The 19,238-nt window shown below is 41.4% G+C and overlaps 1 protein-coding gene across 1 annotated transcript in view; it reads left to right on the top strand.

Moving 5' to 3' along the window:
• The window catches only part of LOC135527076 (gamma-aminobutyric acid receptor subunit alpha-2-like), a 58,778-nt gene that overhangs the window by 18,556 nt on the left and 20,984 nt on the right, over positions 1-19,238 (top strand). Inside the window, exons 3-6 of the mRNA XM_064955726.1 lie at positions 1,776-1,843; positions 5,669-5,889; positions 9,307-9,389; positions 12,668-12,811. Coding sequence (XP_064811798.1) covers positions 1,776-1,843; positions 5,669-5,889; positions 9,307-9,389; positions 12,668-12,811 — 516 coding nt within the window. The remainder of the gene's footprint in view (positions 1-1,775; positions 1,844-5,668; positions 5,890-9,306; positions 9,390-12,667; positions 12,812-19,238) is intronic.

The raw sequence follows: 19,238 nt of genomic DNA on the forward strand, positions 1-19,238 counted from the left end.
GACACTCCTTTTGTACTTGGGCTATGCATCATTTGCATCATTTGTACGTAACACTGTAATTGTTTTGTTTCTTCACGATTTGGTTTAATGTTCCATCGAATATGAACACGTCTGCTGTTGTGTCCACTGTTATGGGTGATGATCTGGTTCTATGGAGTTATTGACTGTAGGTATGACCATAGAATCATAGAGCAGTGTATTATAGGATCTCTATCCACAGGATAAACATGGTATCACCACATTGTAAAGGCTTCACATTAAAACAGTGCATTAAGATGGGGTACATCGGGGTCACTGTCACTGGTGTCATATTTCAGATTTCTACTCCTCCGATTGTATTTATTCATTTATTGTGTGTCTGCACGTGTCTGGTTTACACATGCAAACACCTACTTTATAATGCAATCCAGTGTATGTATTGCTACATTTATTGCACACATTTCCCACCGATCCGCCTGTTCCTCTCAATATGCACTACTTCATAAATAACTAAGCATATCCATTACATGTCTGGATGCATTTTGTCAGCAGACGCAGTGAACAGGGAGTGGTGAGCGCACTGGGCCTGTTTTGCCTCGCCTAGACACCTTGTATGAGAGCACTCACGTTATTTTTAGGCCAATGAGAAGCTCTTTAGAATACACGTGAGTTACTGTCTGTGTGTGTGTGTGTGTGTGTGTGTGCAGCAGAGAGTGGATAACATAGTCGTAAAGTCTGAAAGCTTTTTAAAGAAATTACCCAAGCATTTTAGAGATTAACTTAATGAAAGAGGAACTCAGGAGAGAAAGAAAAGTGTGTGTACTGTTTTCACTCGCTCTGAATAAAGGTAGGCATGATAGGATGGTGTTACAGGCAGGCCTGATAGGATGGTGTTACAGGCAGGCCTGATAGGATGGTGTTACAGGCAGGGCTGATAGGATGGTGTTACAGGCAGGCCTGATAGGATGGTGTTACAGGTAGGCCTGATTGGATGGTGTTACAGGCAGGCCTGATAGGATGGTGTTACAGGCAGGCCTGATAAGATGGCGTTACAGGCAGGCCTGATAGGATGGTGTTACAGGCAGGCCTGATAGGATGGTGTTACAGGCAGGCCTGATAGGATGGTGTTACAGGCAGGCCTGATAGGATGGTGTTACAGGCAGGCCTGATAGGATGGTGTTACAGGTAGGCCTGATAGGATGGTGTTACAGGCAGGCCTGATAGGATGGTGTTACAGGCAGGCCTGATAGGATGGTGTTACAGGCAGGCCTGATAGGATGGCGTTACAGGCAGGCCTGATAGGATGGTGTTACAGGCAGGCCTGATAGGATGGTGTTACAGGCAGGCCTGATAGGATGGTGTTACAGGCAGGCCTGATAGGATGGTGTTACAGGCAGGCCTGATAGGATGGTGTTACAGGCAGGCCTGATAGGATGGTGTTACAGGCAGGCCTGATAGGATGGTGTAACAGGCAGGGCTGATAGGATGGTGTTACAGGCAGGCCTGATAGGATGGTGTTACAGGCAGGCCTGATAGGATGGTGTTACAGGCAGGCCTGATAGGATGGTGTTACAGGCAGGCCTGATAGGATGGTGTAACAGGCAGGCCTGATAGGATGGTGTTACAGGCAGGCCTGATAGGATGGTGTTGTTTGGAGTAAAAGTCTAAGTGATATTTTATTGCACGGCAGGGAAATACCACTCAAAAGATGAGCTACAGTTCTTCTTAGATCTGTAATAATAGTATTTTTTCCAGCCTTTGTTTGTTCTATATTAATGATCTTTTATGTTTTTCAGATCGTATAACAGAGGTGAATACAAATGTCTACGTCACCAGCTTTGGCCCAGTTTCAGATACAGACATGGTGAGACCACATTCTAATCTTACGAGTACCTTGTTCCCAAACTGAACTGTGCTGGGCTGGCCTGGTTACACATTCATCATAGAAAGTAAACGTGTAATGTGTTCAAGATTTAAAAAGGCTTCTAAAGTTTGTAATTTTCACTTAACAAAAAGTTTCATTAATTATAATCTGGATTATTTTCCTGCTATGAGAAACTTTTAAATTTAAAATAGCGTATCTGTATGTAGGGGGAATCAGTTTTATCTGAATCATTGTACCACTATTCAGAAGGCTCTGCAACTGATAACCATGAAAACTCAATTGTGATAAACAAGATAGGAGGGTAAAGGACCAAATTGGTTCTTGTGATTAGTTTCTGTAGTGTTTTACAATTGAAACGGGGAGTAAATAGCCTAAACCATTCTTACAACAGGATAATATGGTACGACACAGAACTTTGGTGGAACTAAGCACTTAGTTTAAATACTACACAACAACACAGAATAAACAAATCATGATTTTGTCATTCCAGGAGTTTTGTTTACCGCTTCATTGCAAAACCTTGGCACCATTTTCCTTTTTGTCACTTATTTGGACCACTTAGTCTTGGTCGTATTCATTGGGGCACACCATATCAAAACGTTTTGCAACTGAAAATAAAAAGGAGCGTCCCATTCCTGTTTCGGTATGTTTTCTTCAGTTTGGTGCCAAATGAATGGGACCGGTGTTTGTGTTCGTTCCAAGCAGCTTAGCTTGGCACTAGTGAAGCAACAAAGCCCCAGTAACCCTGACTCCTTAAGATTTGGTCTATATTCCCATTGTGTCTCTACCTTAGCTACAATGTTCTACTCTTTTTCATCCTGACTGCTATTTCACTGTCCGGCCTCCATTTGGTACAGCAACATATATATATATATACAGTGCCTTGCGAAAGTATTCGGCCCCCTTGAACTTTTGCCACATTTCAGGCTTCAAACATAAAGATATAAAACTGTATTTTTTTGTGAAGAATCAACAACAAGTGGGACACAATCATGAAGTGGAAGGACATTTATTGGATATTTCAAACTTTTTTAACAAATCAAAAACTGAAAAATTGGGCGTGCAAAATTATTCAGCCCCCTTAAGTTAATACTTTGTAGCGCCACCTTTTGCCGCGATTACAGCTGTAAGTTGCTTGGGGTATGTCTCTATCAGTTTTGCACATCGAGAGACTGAAATTTTTTCCCATTCCTCCTTGCAAAACAGCTCGAGCTCAGTGAGGTTGGATGGAGAGCATTTGTGAACAGCAGTTTTCAGATCTTTCCACAGATTCTCGATTGGATGATGAAAGTGAGCCTGTCAGGTAGCCTTAATTCAACGATGCAATTTTCCTGAATTTTTACCACTTTTTCTCTCTGGCCTCCATTGATTTAGTCACCCTAAATTGGGGCACCCTAAAGCTCCAATAACTGTTAAACATATTATGATATAGACATGGGGTTTTGACCATTGATTTTCTCAGAGGAGTATCTACACAAGTAACATATTTTACCCATTGGTCAAAATATGTGTTTTTGATTGGACTCTCTCTCCCTCTTCCTTCGACAGTTTTGTCTTATGGATGATTGAAAATCTACTCTTTATTCAACTCACTACTTCATTTATATCGGGCTTGTTTAAAAAAAAAAAAGCACACACCCTTTAAAACGACAATATTCAGAGCTAGCCATTCTGTAAAGGAACATTATGGTTCCGCTGCTAATGATTAAACATTTATGATGTTTGAAATGCAATGCAGAATTCAAAAGCTCATTAATGGAATAGCAAAATATACATTACGGACAGCTATTAAGTATTCACTAAGCGAGTGTCCCATATCATGGCAAGGAGCAATAATGTAAGATGTGTACGATGATCTTGATGCAGCCATGACTTAAAATCCTAGGGAGACTAACTGTATTCTTATTTATTAACATTTGTGCTTAGCATTTATACAATAAGGATTTGTACATGGTTGTTGGTAGCTGGGATATATGAATGATAACTCAACATAGGGAATTCCAAAAGATTGTCCAGTGGACGACACAAGCTGCATGTAAAATATATAAATCACATAATACATTATCTGTTGTTGCCATCAAATTGCTAGTGGTTAAAGTTAGAATGATGAATTAACCATTTGCATTGCCCATATGGTCTCATAAGATGTAATAAACTGGACCTCACACCTAAGGCCTATACTGTATTTTTTCCCAGCTCATATGATTTTGAACACACCAAAACACATACCTCTTCCAATACCGTTTGCCCTGGAGCCCATAACAAGCCAGGTATCCTCTTGAGGGCAGGATTTGGAGACGGACGGAATAGATTCCTGGGATATGATGATCTAAGACAGGATAGAGTGGCATGTAAACATCTTATCCTATTTACTGTTGCTCTTGCAGTCGGAACAGGCTGTTTGGCATTTCATGGGTGCTGTGTGATGATTTCATTTGATTGTCAAATAAATCAGTTCAAAAAGTAGGCTACCTGCGAAGTTCGATCCACCAGAATAATTTAGCCTACTATAATTTACTACTGGCAACTTTCACCCCTAATTTAGACAAGTCTCTGCTTACAATTTCTGACATTTGCTTGTCAACTATAGTTTGATTCATGCAGCTTCTCTTCTTCTGTCATAACTTGTTGCCCCAGAAGACTAAATAAAGTAGTGCTCACCAGAATAATATCTTACATCGATAGACTGAATGCATTAGTAATCTAGTTAACACTGGTGAAGTTATCTGTTTTGTTTAGGGGCCGTGGGGGAAAAACGCAACAGTGGAAAGATTGGTCCTGTGCAAAATGTCCAAAATACCATCAGTTTGATCAGTTTTAAGGAAATGAAAAGCTGAGAAAACGATAACACATTTCTTGATAAGACCTCAAGTCATCTTCGGTGCATATTTTATGTGGTTGAAAAACTGCCTTTTTGCATAACAGTGTCAAAGAGAACACATTACACAAACATTCACATTTTCTCAAGAGATGCTGAAAGAAAGAAATAATATGTTCCCAAGAACAAATTTACATTTGTTGTATAATTTCACTGCAAGAAATGCATAATTCTGCAGGAGTTAATATTAGATAACGCTACATGTGAGAGATTATAGGCCTACAGCAGGTGTCCATATTTCAATTACTATTCAATTTAACCCATACACTTAAATTAGGAATATTCTGTTTATTCATGGATACAGGGACACTCATTAGTGGGATATCAAACGTGCATGTAAACCGCTTATCTCAGATAAGACCTTAAGCGGGATTTGAGCTACTATCCGGAACAATGTGCACATGTAAACATGGTCAGTGGAGTCGGAGAGGCGTGGTAGGTAGACAGTACACTAAGACCAGGGACCTCACCTTGTAGAGGCTGCTCCACTCTGAAATAAATCACCAGGAGAAAAAACATCCAGTGTGGATAAATGGCAGGCCCAAGTGCATGCAGGAGGCGCAGTGAGTCAGTAATGGATGTTATATGGGATGCACAGCCTGGAGTGGAAGGGAGAGAGAGGGTGCCATCCACCTTGGTTTACCACAGGATATCTTCAAAGCCTCTCGCTAGGCGCTGCTTGTGTTGTTTATCTGCTTCATATTTTTTTTTTTTATAGTAGGGATAGTACGGCATCGTTAGAAGTGTCACTTTATTTAAAAATTAAGGAGCAGGTATTCCATATTCACAGTGCAGAAATATTAAGTTTGCTATGTTTATGTGGAGATTCATTTATGGTGGCATTGTCTGTACCTGTGATATTCATTTGTGAAATTCATCTGTGCGATTGTTGTCAATTGTAGCCACAATGTTACCTCTTCCCACAGGAATACACCATAGACGTGTTCTTCCGGCAAAGCTGGAAAGACGAGAGGTTAAAATTCGACGGGCCCATGAACATACTGCGGCTGAACAACTTGATGGCCAGTAAAATATGGACTCCGGACACGTTCTTCCACAATGGGAAGAAGTCAGTGGCTCACAACATGACCATGCCCAATAAACTACTGAGGATTCAAGACGATGGCACCCTGCTTTACACCATGAGGCAAATACACAGGGTCACTGGGTTGCCAGGGAAAATACAGTTTAATGAAATGTTATTAACGTAGCAGGTTTAGCTTGTGTTCTTTCAAGTAAAAGCCTTGTCTTGTTGGAGTCAGAACGGCTCATAGGCTCCTATCTCCTGTTTCTGTAGCGTGAGGCAGCTTGATGTACAAGTACACCCCTTGGACAGGACGCTAGTCTGTCTCAGGGCCTTACAATTAACATGGAACAGGAAAATACAGGAGTACCAGTCTCCCCAATGTCACCTCGACCCAAACACATCTCATTACATCTCAGTTATAGATCATTTATTTTATTTTTACCTTTATTTAACTAGGCAAGTCAGTTAAGAACAAATTCTTATTTCCAATGACGGCCTAGTGGGTTAACTAGTGGGTTAACTGCCTAGTTCAGGGGCAGAACGACAGATTTTTACCTTGACAGCTCAGTGTCGTGTCTTTGGCTATGCCGGATTAAGTGATATGACATGCTATTCTATAAAATCCTTTTTCTGTAATTAATATGACCTGATTAAGCTAATCATGTAAATGTAATTAACTAGAAAGTCGGGGCACCACGAAAGAGTGTTTATAGAGCTGTTATCTTCCGAATAAACTCTGAAAGACCTAGTAATATTTTACATCAATAGCAGTCAATATTAATCGTCGATAACTAGAATGTGTAAACTCTCCCAGATACAGTTTGTCGTCCTGTCATCAGTCATAATGTCTCAGATGACAACCGAACTGACATCATATTCATTAAGTACCAACACATTTTCAACTGGTTCTATTACCAAAATTCCTTTCCCCCCACTTTGATGTTCCCAGACTCTCTATGTTTAACAAAGGCTATTCAAGAGTCCCTCAGAGTCAGAGGGAAGGGAGAAAGGTATTTATGGGGGGGGGTTATAAACCTTACCCACAGGCCAACGTCATGACATCAGGGATTTGATCTTGCAGCCTTTCGGTTACTAGTCCAACGCTCTAACCACTAGGCTACCTGCCGTCCCACATTCTACACATTTTGCCATGAGGCTGAGAGAAAATGTTGCTGATTTAAAGCTAATTTCCTGAAATTCTCCACATATTGCCATGGGACAGGGAGAAAAATGTGCAGTTTTATAGCTCATCTATAGGTACACATTTTGTGATGAGGCTGAGAGAGGGTTGAAAATGAGCTAGTGGCTTTATTGCAAGATTTCAGAATACAGAAGAAAAATATTGCCCAATCAGAGGCCATTTTGAATTGAATCACTTAGGAAAAGGCATTGTCAGGTTCTTTAGGTGGTTAGAGCGTTGGACTAGTAACTGAAAGGTTGCAAGATCGAAACCCCGAGCTGACAAGGTAAAAAGAAAAACTGTCGTTCTGCCCCTGAACAGGCAGTTAACCCACTGTTCCTAGGCCATCATTGAAAATAAGAATTTGTTCTTAACTCACTTGCCTAGTTAAATAACGTTAAACATAATAATAATAATACATTTGGCAGGAATGGAAATAGACACAGAGCATCTTCACAGCACATAGTGCAATATATTTCAGAAATTGCCCACGATAAACTGGGGATGCTCAGTGTGCCCTATAAGCATTTGTATCCCTTTGGTTTCCATCAACTCTGGTCCTGCTTCATTATTGATTTAACCTTAGCTACATTTAGGTTGAAAGAGGCACTGATGTTTTTTGGTACAAATGCATTGGTTGTTCATTCTAACACTACTAAACACACTAAACATATGCAGCTGAAGTCGGAAGTTTACATACACTTTGGTTGGAGTCATTAAAACTTTACAACCACTCCACAAATTTCTTGTTAACAAACTAGAGTTTTGGCAAGTCGGTTAGGACATCTACTTTGTGCATGACACAAGTAATTTTTCCAACAATTGTTTACAGACAGATTATTTCACTTATAATTCACTGTATCAGTGGGTCAGAAGTTTACATACACTAAGTTAACTGTGCCTTTAAACAGCTTGGAAAATTCAAGAAAATGATGTCATGGCTTTAGAAGCTTCTGATAGGCTAATTTACATAATTTGAGTCAATTGGAGGTGTACCTGTGGATGTATTTCAAGGCCTATCTTCAAACTCAGTGCCTCTTTGCTTGATAACGTGGGAAAATCAAAATAAATCAGCCAAGACAACAGAAAAAAAATGTAGGTCTCTACAAGTCTGATTCATCCTTGGGAGCAATTTCCAAACGCCTGAAGGTACCACGTTCATCTGTACAAACAATAGTACACAAGTGTAAACACCATGGGACCACACAGCCGTCATACAGCTCAGGATGGAGACGCGTTCTGTCTCCTAGAGATGAACGTACTTTGGTGCGAAAAGTGCAAATCAATCCCAGAACAACAGCAAAGGACCATGTGAAGATGCTGGAGGAAACAGGTACACAAGTATCTATATCCACAATAAAACGAGTCCTATGTCGACATGACCTGAAAGGCCTCTCAGTAAGGAAGAAGCCATTGCTCCAAAACCGCCATAAAAAAAGCCACACTACGGTTTGCAATTGCACATGGGGATAAAGAGTGTACTTTTTGGAGATATGTCTTCTGGTCTGATAAAACAAAAATAGAACTGTTTGGCCAAAATGACCATCGTTATGTTTGAAGGAAAAAGGGGGAAGCTTGCAAGCCGAAGAACACCATACCAACGGTGAAGCACGGGGGTGGCAGCATCATATTGTGGGGGTGCTTTACTGCAGGAGGGACTGGAACACTTCACAAAATAGATGGCATCATGAGGGAGGAAAATTATGTGGTAATATTGAAGCAACATCTCAAGACATCAGTCAGGAAGTTAAAGCTTGGTCGCAAATGGGTCTTCCGAATGGACAATGACCCCAAGCATACTTCCAAAATTGTGGCAAAATGGCTTAAGTACAACAAAGTCAAGGTATTGGAGTGGCCATCACAAAGCCCTGACCTGAATCCTATAGAATATGTGTGGGCAGAATTGGAAAATGGTGTGCGAGCAAGGAGGCCTACAAACCTGACTCACTTACACCAGTTCTGCCAGGAGGAATGGGTCAAAATTCACCCAACGTATTGAGGGTAGCTCGTGGAAGACTACCCGAAACGCTTGACCCACGTTAAACAATTTAAAGTCAATGCTACCAAATACTAATTGAGTGTGTGTAAACTTCTGACCCACTGGGAATGTGATGAAAGAAATAAAAGCTGAAATAAGTCATTCTCTCTACTATTATTCTGACATTTCACATTCTTAAAATGAAGTGGCGATCCTCTGACCTAAGACAGGGAATTTTTACTTGGATTAAATGTCAGGAATGGTGAAAAACTGAGTTTTTAAATTTATTTGGCTAAGGTGCATGTAAACCTTCGACTTCAACTGGATCTGTGTTTTGGGACGCTACAGTGACGCATTGGGCTTTATGTGTTGTATCTAGGTTGACGGTTCACGCAGAGTGTCCGATGCATCTGGAGGACTTCCCCATGGACTTCCACTCATGTCCCCTGAAGTTTGGCAGCTGTGAGTAATGCATACCAAATACATAGACGCACGGCGTCACTGGGTTACCAAGGCATTACTCTCATGAAAAGAACATGCGATTTGAAACTCGTGCAGGAATCAAAATGTGTCTAGTTTAAGTCGTACAATAGGTCATGTGTCGTATGTGTGTAGGTCACATTGATTTAGTTGGGGGGCCACCAGTTTTGAATGAATCACCACTGTGACCTTTGTGTTCAGTGTCGTTCAGCACGGCTCCTCACTCTGCTCCATGCCAACAACACTGTCACATTGGCTTTTCCAAGAGGCAGAATTTGATCTTCTTGCTTCATTTGATTTGAGCCTAAACCCGCATACAGGCCCACTCTCAAGTCCCACACCATAACTAAACAAACCAAACAGGGGATACAAGACCAAACAAGACACAGGATAAGAATAGACTCTGTTTCTGCTGCTACAAACACTGAGCTTTAAATTTCAACTTTGTTACAGCAATAACCATTCCATAACCACTAAGGGTGTAGAATTACCTCCCACCGCCCACACGTTTTCACTTAAAACACACGCTGTCAGTAGCAGCACATATTTAGAAAGGCTTTGGTCTGAGCTTCTGGGAAAAAGATAAGAAGGTAGTGTTATTGGGTTTGGTGGCTGAGTTGAGCTCTCTGTTTTCATCCTTGTATCGATGCAGCGCTCTCCTCTCCTTTGGCTGCTACTACCCTTGGATGTTAGTTAGAGTGGCACATTGTGGCACAACAAAATATTTTTATTCAATTTCTGTTGGCACTTATATTGCTCCATACCACAAAACCCAATTCTAAAGACTTTCTTGAAGGAGCTCTAGAAATTATGCTAATTGAAAAAGTAGAATCTGAAAATATTATTGTTATACACAATGTGGATATGTTCGTTCAGTTGCATGATGCATTATTGTTCAGATGATAAACAAAACAAACTAGTGCTTCATCCCCTAAAATCAAATAAAACGCTACCTGAGTCAGTATGTCATTGCATGTTGTGAAGTGCACTGCAAGCCGTCCCCTGGCTATAAAACCTTCAGCCTATTAAAAGAAACTCAACCATTGCCAATGCCAATTAATAATAAAAGCCTTACTTTAAATGTTTGGAGGAGTTAATACTGTATGTTAAGCGTTTTCATGGCGCAGCAAGACAGGCAGCGGGAGAAAATCATTCTCTAATGGCGTTGATGACTCACTGTGTCAATGTTTACTCTTTGAAATGTCTTAGCCTCTTCATATTTGTCTCTCTGCATAAAACCCCCACGGTTTGGAAGAGATCTGACTCTCTGTATAAAACACCCATGGTACGAAGATGTGATGACTTTATATATATTGCTCAAAAAATAAAAATAAAGGGAACACTAAAAAATAAATAAAGGGAACACTAAAATAACACATCCTAGATCTAAATGAAATATTATTATTAAATATTTTTTTTCTTTACATAGTTGAATGTGCTGACAACAAAATCACACAAAAATGATCAATGGAAATCAAATTTATCTACCCATGGAGGTCTGGATTTGGAGTCACACTCAAAATTAAAGTGGAAAACCACACTACAGGCTGATCCAACTTTGATGTAATGTCCTTAAAACAAGTCAAAATGAGGCTCAGTAGTGTGTGTGGCCTCCACATGCCTGTATGACCTCCCTACAACGCCTGGGCATGCTCCTGATGAGGTGGCGGATAGTCTCCTGAGGGATCTCCTCCCAGACTTGGAATAAAGCATCCACCAACTCCTGGACAGTCTGTGGTGCAACGTGGCGTTGGTGGATGGAGCGAGACATGATGTCCCAGATGTGCTCAATTGGATTCAGGTTCCCCGGGGAACGGGCGGGCCAGTCCATAGCATCAATGCCTTCCTCTTGCAGGAACTGCTGACACACTCCAGCCACATGAGGTCTAGCATCGTCTTGCATTAGGAGGAACCCAGGGCAACCCGCAACAGCATATGCTCTCACAAGGGGTCTGAGGATCTCATCTCGGTACCTAATGGCAGTCAGGCTACCTCTGGCGAGCACATGGAGGGCTGTGCGGCCCCCCAAAGAAATGCCACTCAACACCATGACTGACCCACCGCCAAACCGGTCATGCTGGAGGATGTTGCAGGCAGCAGAACTTTCTCCATGGCGTCTCCAGACTCTGTCACGTCTGTCACATGTGCTCAGTGTGAACCTGCTTTCATCTGTGAAGAGCACAGGGCGCCAGTGGCGAATTTGCCAATCTTGGTGTTCTCTGGCAAATGCCAAATGTCCTGCACGGTGTTGGGCTGTAAGCACAACCCCCACCTGTGGACGACGGGCCCTCATACCACCCTCGTGGAGTCTGTTTCTGACCATTTGAGCAGACACATGCACATTTGTGGCCTGCTGGAGGTCATTTTGCAGGACTCTGGCAGTGCTTCTCCTTGCACAAATGCGGAGGTAGCGGTCCTGCTACTGGGTTGTTGCCCTCCTACGGCCTCCTCCACATCTCCTGATGTACTGGTCTGTCTCCTGGTAGTGCCTCCATGCACTGGACACTACGTTGACAGACACAGCAAACCTTCTTGCCACAGCTCGCATTGATGTGCCATCCTGGATGAGCTGCACTACCTGAGCCACTTGTGTGGGTTGTAGACTCTGTCTCATGCTACCACTAGAGTGAAAGCACCGCCAGCATTCAAAAGTGACCAAAACATCAGCCAGGAAGCATAGGAACTGAGAAGTGGTCTGTGGTCACCACCTGCAGAACCACTCCTTTATCGGGGGTGTCTTGCTAAATGCCTATAATTTCCACCTGTTGTCTATTCCATTTGCACAAAAGCATGTGACATTTATTGTCAATCAGTGTTGCTTCCTAAGTGGACAGTTTGATTTCACAGAAGTGTGATTGACTTACATTGTGTTGTTTAAGTGTTCCCTTTATTTTTTTGAGCAGTGTGTGTGTGTGTGTATATATATATATATATATATATATATATATATATACTAATATGGTGTGATATGGATCTTATATCATTTATAATTTGCCTAACAATATGTAATGATCTTGCTTACAATGGGCAACATAGTCATGGAGATGTTTTTTTGGGGGGGGGGGGGGGATTATACAACCCTTAATCAGTTACCTGACATTAGACACTATTCTCTTGAATCATCAGAAATGAGAATGAATCACTGCCCAAGAGAGAATGAATCACTGCCCAAGAGAGAATGAATCACTGCCCTATTTTTATATGCCTATTTTTCACATTCCACACTGTCGGTGTTAACCTCACTCCCTTTGTGATCTTAGATGCTTATACAATGTCGGAGGTGACTTACGTCTGGACTAGTAAGGCTGCCGACTCTGTGGTGGTGGAAGGAGAGAGCTCCCGTTTGAACCAGTACGACCTGCTCGGCCAAACAGTGGGCCAAGAAACCATCAAGTCCAGTACAGGTAAGCTCGGGATATTACTTCACTTGGTTATTCATCCAATTAGACAACTAGATCATGAGCACAAGCTCTCCCTGCAGGCCTGGATCCCACCGCTGCCAGCAAATGAAGAAAGTGAGAAACAAAAATACATAATTTATCCAAGATCACTTTGTAGATGGCCAAAGTTTAGTGGAGCAGATGTGAATGTTTTTACTACAGATCATTTAAGATTCCTGATGCCCACTTCAGTGAGAGGCACTGCTTGCTACTACTGGCTGCATCGGTTTGTTCAGTGCTTCTCAACCCGTTTTGGCTACTGAATCCACCAATCACATTTCACTCTTATCTTCCATTCTGCTTGTGCAACCAAGGACTAAGTCTGTGTTCTTATGAAATCGTCCCAAGGTCCCACTGTGGATAGGCCAAGTCTCCTCAAGAGTACTAACAACTCAGGTTGCAATGCACTGTTAGTTGACTCAGCCAGTGGATAACAAGGATGAAAGAATGTTTATTCCATGTCTTCTCAGTGGGAGATACTGCATGTCTGAGTTTATTCATAGGAGCTGCGACTAGAATTTCTCAAATACATTTTAGTCTAACTGGGGAACCAACAGCACAAAACAACAACCGATGATTCTGCTTTGACTGTCGGAAAACGAGACTTTCCACATTGGACCCATTGGACTACAAAAGCTTTGGAGACACAGTTGCGCCGCCTCCTACGGGAGTCAAGAACTCCTGCTCTCCTCAGTCGGTTGGAGAGGAGAGTGGAGGGGAGGGAGCGAGTGAGCACTTTGTGCCTAATTGCAAAATTAATGGGAAACAAAAGTACAGCTGTAGGAGCTGCCATTCACTCAGACACACAGGGGAGCGTTCTGAAAGGAGAGCCGCCTCTTTATTCCTGAGCTGTGCTGCTGCTGCTGGTCTTATTTTGGAGCTGTCGTAAGACACAAAAGTAGCCCTGTCTCACCAAAGTGCACCAGAGTGTTAAATTAGGAACTGTGGTGTTCTGGGCCTCGGAAACACAGGAAGGAAGAAGCCTGCGTATAGGAACAGATGGGGAAAGCATTCAACAAAGGAGATGGAGGGGAGTCATTAGCGAAAAGAAAGGGAACCGACAGTGACACATACACTCCATCGAGATGACAGACAGGCATGTTTATGCTGGAGTATGGCTAACAGGTTGTTTTTCATCATTAAACATTCTGACATTTTAAAATGCAATTACTCATCGAATTTAAGAGGAGTTACAACATGTGTATAGTACTGAGGGGAAAGCAGAAGGTTCGTGGAATTACAGTATATTCCTTTTTTTAACTACATTACATGATTCACCATTGGAACAAAAGCAAACTGTACTAGCTCCTGTGAAGATACAGAACAGTAGTTCATTATAGGTCAGAAAAGCCACAGAACACAGCTACATTGTATGGCATGGATCAGCTAGGTGGATCAATACGGTGGCTCATGTCTTCAATGATTAGTATCTGCCCCCTCTGCATGTCTCCACATGCGTCTCTAGGGAGCACTCTCATAAGACAAGTCACTACATGTTTGAAACGCTCTTGATGATCTCTTCTCCTCCTCCGTTCCCCACTTCTTTCCTTCCCCTTCTTCTTCTCCTTCACATAGACAAACAGACTCCCACTCTCCATTATTACCCAGACGTCTACATTCCAATGATGTAGAGAATACTACTGTTGGCTGTTTTAACATCCAATTGCAATCCCAACTCTGTTTTCATTCAGGAAAAGCCCTCCAATCTCAACTAAATGCTCCAGTCATAATCCCAGCTAGCACATAACATTCTGAGAACCATATGTTTCTTAGAGCTTGGTGAGATCATGTTGTCCTATGATTACTTTGCATACAATCTTCCCACAACTTTCTGGGAATGATGCAGGATAATTGCTTTGGAACATTCTCAGCACATTTAAGAAACTTGACCAAAAAAAAAGTGTTTTCTTGGCGTTTCATTACTTTAAAAAGATCAAGAGAGCCGCACACTCTAGGAGCTCAGATGCGGAAACATTGGTTATTAGGTTATTCAATTATTGCATCTGAGCTCCTAGAGTGTGTGGCTCTCCTTTAATTCTTCAAGTGTTCTACTCCGCTAGCCAGCACCTCACCTAATTAGGTGTTCCTTTCTTTCATCTCCAGTTTCATTACTTTAAACAGAATGTTTCCTACAACTTCAAACATGATTACATTTAATTTCAATTCTGGCAATGTTCTAGGAACGTTTGACATTGGGAATGTTCTCAAATTGTTCAGAGAATGTTAAGAAACAAAGTTCTGTGGTCATTTCAGTACATTAGTTTCTTGATGGTTCTATTTAAAGTCATGTTCTCAAATTGTTCTGTGGGAATTTCAGTACTTAAGCATAACGCTTCCTACAGGTTATCACATGGTTCTATTTAAAGTCATGTTAACAAATTATTTAAGAACTTTAGCAATGTTCGTCTACGGGAATTTTAGTACTAAAGTATAATGTTTCCTAAAGGTTTCCTTGTGGTTCTATTTAAAATCATGTTCTCAAATTGTTCCGAGAACATTAAGAAAACTTGCCATAATGACAAGAAAACTTTAATATTCAGATAACGTTGTAAGAGTTTTTAAATACATAAATTCAGTTTAGAATGTTAAGAAATGTTTCTATAAAAACCACAACACTAACATTCAGAGCGTTTTAAGTGGTATTTAAAAACATATACATTCCATTCTCAGCATCAACAAAACTCTATCCTCTATCTTGTTAAATGTGTTCAGGTGTGTTGGCCGCGCCCACTAATTGGCCACACCTGATCTTAATAAGTGCTTGTTTCCTTTGAAATTACTAAAATGAACAGCTTTGCTATCATCAAAAAAACATTGCTAGTGCCACCTTGGTGGGGCAGTGGACTAATTCCATGGAGAGAGAACATAAGATTATTGTTTTGAATCTCGCCGATGCCGTGTCACAATAAAAAATCATTCATGCCTATGGAAATTAATTTCCATGTGTCCTATCTGTGCTTTGAGTTTTTTTTTTAAGTTAACCCGAAATAAGCTACTCTAGCAGTGTTATGAAGTCTTATTGAAACATTCAGTGAAAGTTCATTAAGGAAGTTATTCAAAATTCTCAGAGCGTTTTCAGAGTGGCAGGTAGCCTAGTGGTTAGAGCGTTGGGCCAGTAACCGAGAGGTTGCTAGATTGAATCCCCTAGCTGACAAGGTAAAAATCGTTCTGCCACTGAACAAGGCAGTTAACCCATTGTTCCTAGGCCGTCATTGTAAATAAGAATTAGTTCTTAACTGACTTGCCTGGTTAAATAAATAAAAAAAGAGTGTTAGTAAAATCTCCCAGCAAAACTTTCAAGGAACCAGAGTAAAATGTTCTCAAACTCTCTATAACCTAAAAAATAAACATTCCTAGAACAGGGAAAATGTTCTCAGAACATTTAAAACAAATGTTGTTTAACTGGTCAGAAAATGTATGGCTTCATTCCCAGAACCAATGTCAAACCAAAAACGTACCTTCCGACAACTTCCAAGGAACCAAATTTTCTATCTGAGATGCTACTAGTCTGAAAGAGAGTAAAATATTTAATTCCTGGGCCCAAGTCCCACTAGGAACATTTCCCAAGTGAAATACGGAGGAGCCCCCTTCGCTGAAAATCCATTTGTTGTATTTTCCCGCTACAGATTTGCTGATCGTCTGACTTTAAAGGAATCGTTCATCAGCACTGGGTCAGTGTGTCATCAACCATGGGGGTAAACTAGGTCATTTGGCATGGTTGACTGTACTTGAGTGATAGGGACATCTTGGGTGACTGAGGCTTGAGTGCGAGGGACATCTTGGGTGACTGAGGCTTGAGTGTGAGGGACATCATGGGTGACTGTACTTGAGTGATAGGGACATCTTGGGTGACTGAGGCTTGAGTGCGAGGGACATCTTGGGTGACTGAGGCTTGAGTGCGAGGGACATCTTGCAATAGGGCCACGAGAATAACAGCAAAATACTTTTAGCAAATCACTTCATTTTGTTATATTTTTACGTTGACTCACATAGAGAGAACAGAGGGGTGTTCGCCAAAGCGAATGTGTGGACAGAAAATGACAAAATAACATTAGAAGTACATATTTGTACATTTCCATGAATTTAATCTGTGTTTATTACATATGAGGTCATATTATGCTATGAGGTTGGAATAATTCTGTGAAATTGTGAAAATTATGATAATGCCCCTTTAGTGTAAGAGCTGTTTGAAACCACAGTCTGAAATGTCAGCCTCTTTAGGTTAATAGACCAATAAGAGTTCCAAACCTCTCTGCCAATTACAGCAAGTTTTCAGTTTTTCCCTCCCCATTCATAACACTCTCAGAAGGTCCTAGCAAAATGCTTTGCTAAGAAGCTGTTTTTGTTTATTTTGGACCATATTCATTGAAAGAAATCACAGTAAGGTACTTAATTGTTACCCAGAAATGATTTGATATAAAATTTAAAAAGGCTGCATTGGACCTTCAATGAAAATATTGTGGGTTTGTTTTCTAACCAATCAAGTGTATTCATCTTTATCTATTTGTCTTTATCCCCCTCACCCTGGTCAATGGCAGCACTCCTACATAGGCACTGTAGCCCATGCTTCCTTCCCTCTGTCCTTTATCAGAGGACACATATTGGCATTTATTGGGGTGACTCATGTACTGGAGGCAGCTTGGCATATTAGTCACTAGCTGGCACAGCCACAAAGTCGTAAAATTACATTTTAAACCTAACTATACTTCTAACATTAATTCTAACCAAAACTTTAAATTAATCACCAAAAAGACCATATTTTTGTTTTCATTATTTTTTAAATTATATATATACAGCCAATTTTGACTTTGCAGATGGCCCATTTAGTGGAAATCGCACAGCTCTTCCTCAAGGACCAGATTCATCTCAAAGGTCAACTTGCTCAGAGGACTAAAGTTAATGTGAAATCAAATGATTGGCCTAGATTCCATCAGATGCATTGGACATTAGCATCTCAAGTGAGGGTGTGTTGGCGTCATCAGTGCCGACAGGAGGCTGAAGCTATCTAGAACCAGGCTCTCCATCTTCATTTGCACCCACAGAGGAGTATGTCAAGCTGCCATGTCTCCTGCCTTCTTCTGGAATGAGAGTGCATTGCTCATCTGCTGGAAAGACATCCTTCCCCTGGTCTACTCCATTCCCAATCAAATGTGGCGGATTTAACAAGCTATAGGGGAGGGCACCTCCCTTCTTCCACTTTAGAACAGTGAAGAGTCCCTCACCACCAACGTGTCTATTTACAGATGGGCTGTGTACAGCTCTGACAGCTGACGCTTAAAGTTCGTGAGGGTGATATAAGTCTCCAACTTCAGTGATTTTTGCAATTCCTTCCAGTAATTGGCAGCAGAGAACTTGAAGGAAAGGCGGCCAAAGTCGCTGTTGGCTTTAGTAGTATATGGGGCTTTGGTGATGAAATGGATGGCACTGTGATAGACTGCATCCAGTTTGCTGGGTAGAGTGTTGGAGGCTAATTTGTAATTGACATCGCCGAAGCCAAGGATATTTAGGATAGTCAGTTTTACGAGGGTAAGTTTGGCAGCATGAGTGGAGGAGGCTTTGTTGTGAAATAGGAAGCCGATTCTATATGTAATTTTGGATTGGAGATGCTTAATCTGAGTCTGGAAGGAGACTTTACAGTCTAACCAGATACCTTGGTGTTTGTATTTGTCCACATATTCTGTCCACATATTCACATAAGTCAGAACCGTCCAGAGTAGTGATGCTAGTCGGGCAGGCGGGTGCGGGCAGCGATTGGTTGAAGAGTATGTATTTAGTTTTATTAGCATTTAAGAGCAGTTGAAGGCCTCGGAAGGAGTGTTGTATGGCATTGAAGCTGGTTTGGAGGTTTGTTAACACAGTGTCCAAAGAAGGGCCAGATGTATACAGAATGGTGTTGTCTGTGTAGGTGATCAAAGAATCACACGCAGCAAGAGCGACATCAGTGATATATGCAGAGAAAAATGTCAGCCTGAAAATTGAATCCTGTGGCACCGCCATACAGACTGCCAGAGGTCCAGACAACAGGCCCTCCGATTTGACATACTGAACTCTATCTGAGAAGTAGTTAGTGAACCAGGCGAGACAGTCATGAGAGAAACCAAGGCTGTTGAGTCTGCCGATAAGAATACGGTGTTTGACAGAGTCGAAAGCCTTGGCCAGGTCGATGAAGACGGCTGCGCAGTACTGTCTTTTATCGATGGCGCTTATGATATCGTTTAGGACCTTTAGTGTGGCTGAGGTGCACTGTTGGTTTTCTTCAGCCAGGGGTGAAGGGTAAGATCCATGTTTCTGGCCCTCCCAACCCAGGCAGAAGGGTTCAAATCAAATGTCACATTTGCTGAATACAATACTGTGAAAAGCCCTTAACCAACAATGCAGTTAAGAAAAATAT

The sequence above is a fragment of the Oncorhynchus masou genome, chromosome 32 (assembly GCF_036934945.1).
Source record: "Oncorhynchus masou masou isolate Uvic2021 chromosome 32, UVic_Omas_1.1, whole genome shotgun sequence".
Taxonomy (NCBI): domain Eukaryota; kingdom Metazoa; phylum Chordata; class Actinopteri; order Salmoniformes; family Salmonidae; genus Oncorhynchus; species Oncorhynchus masou.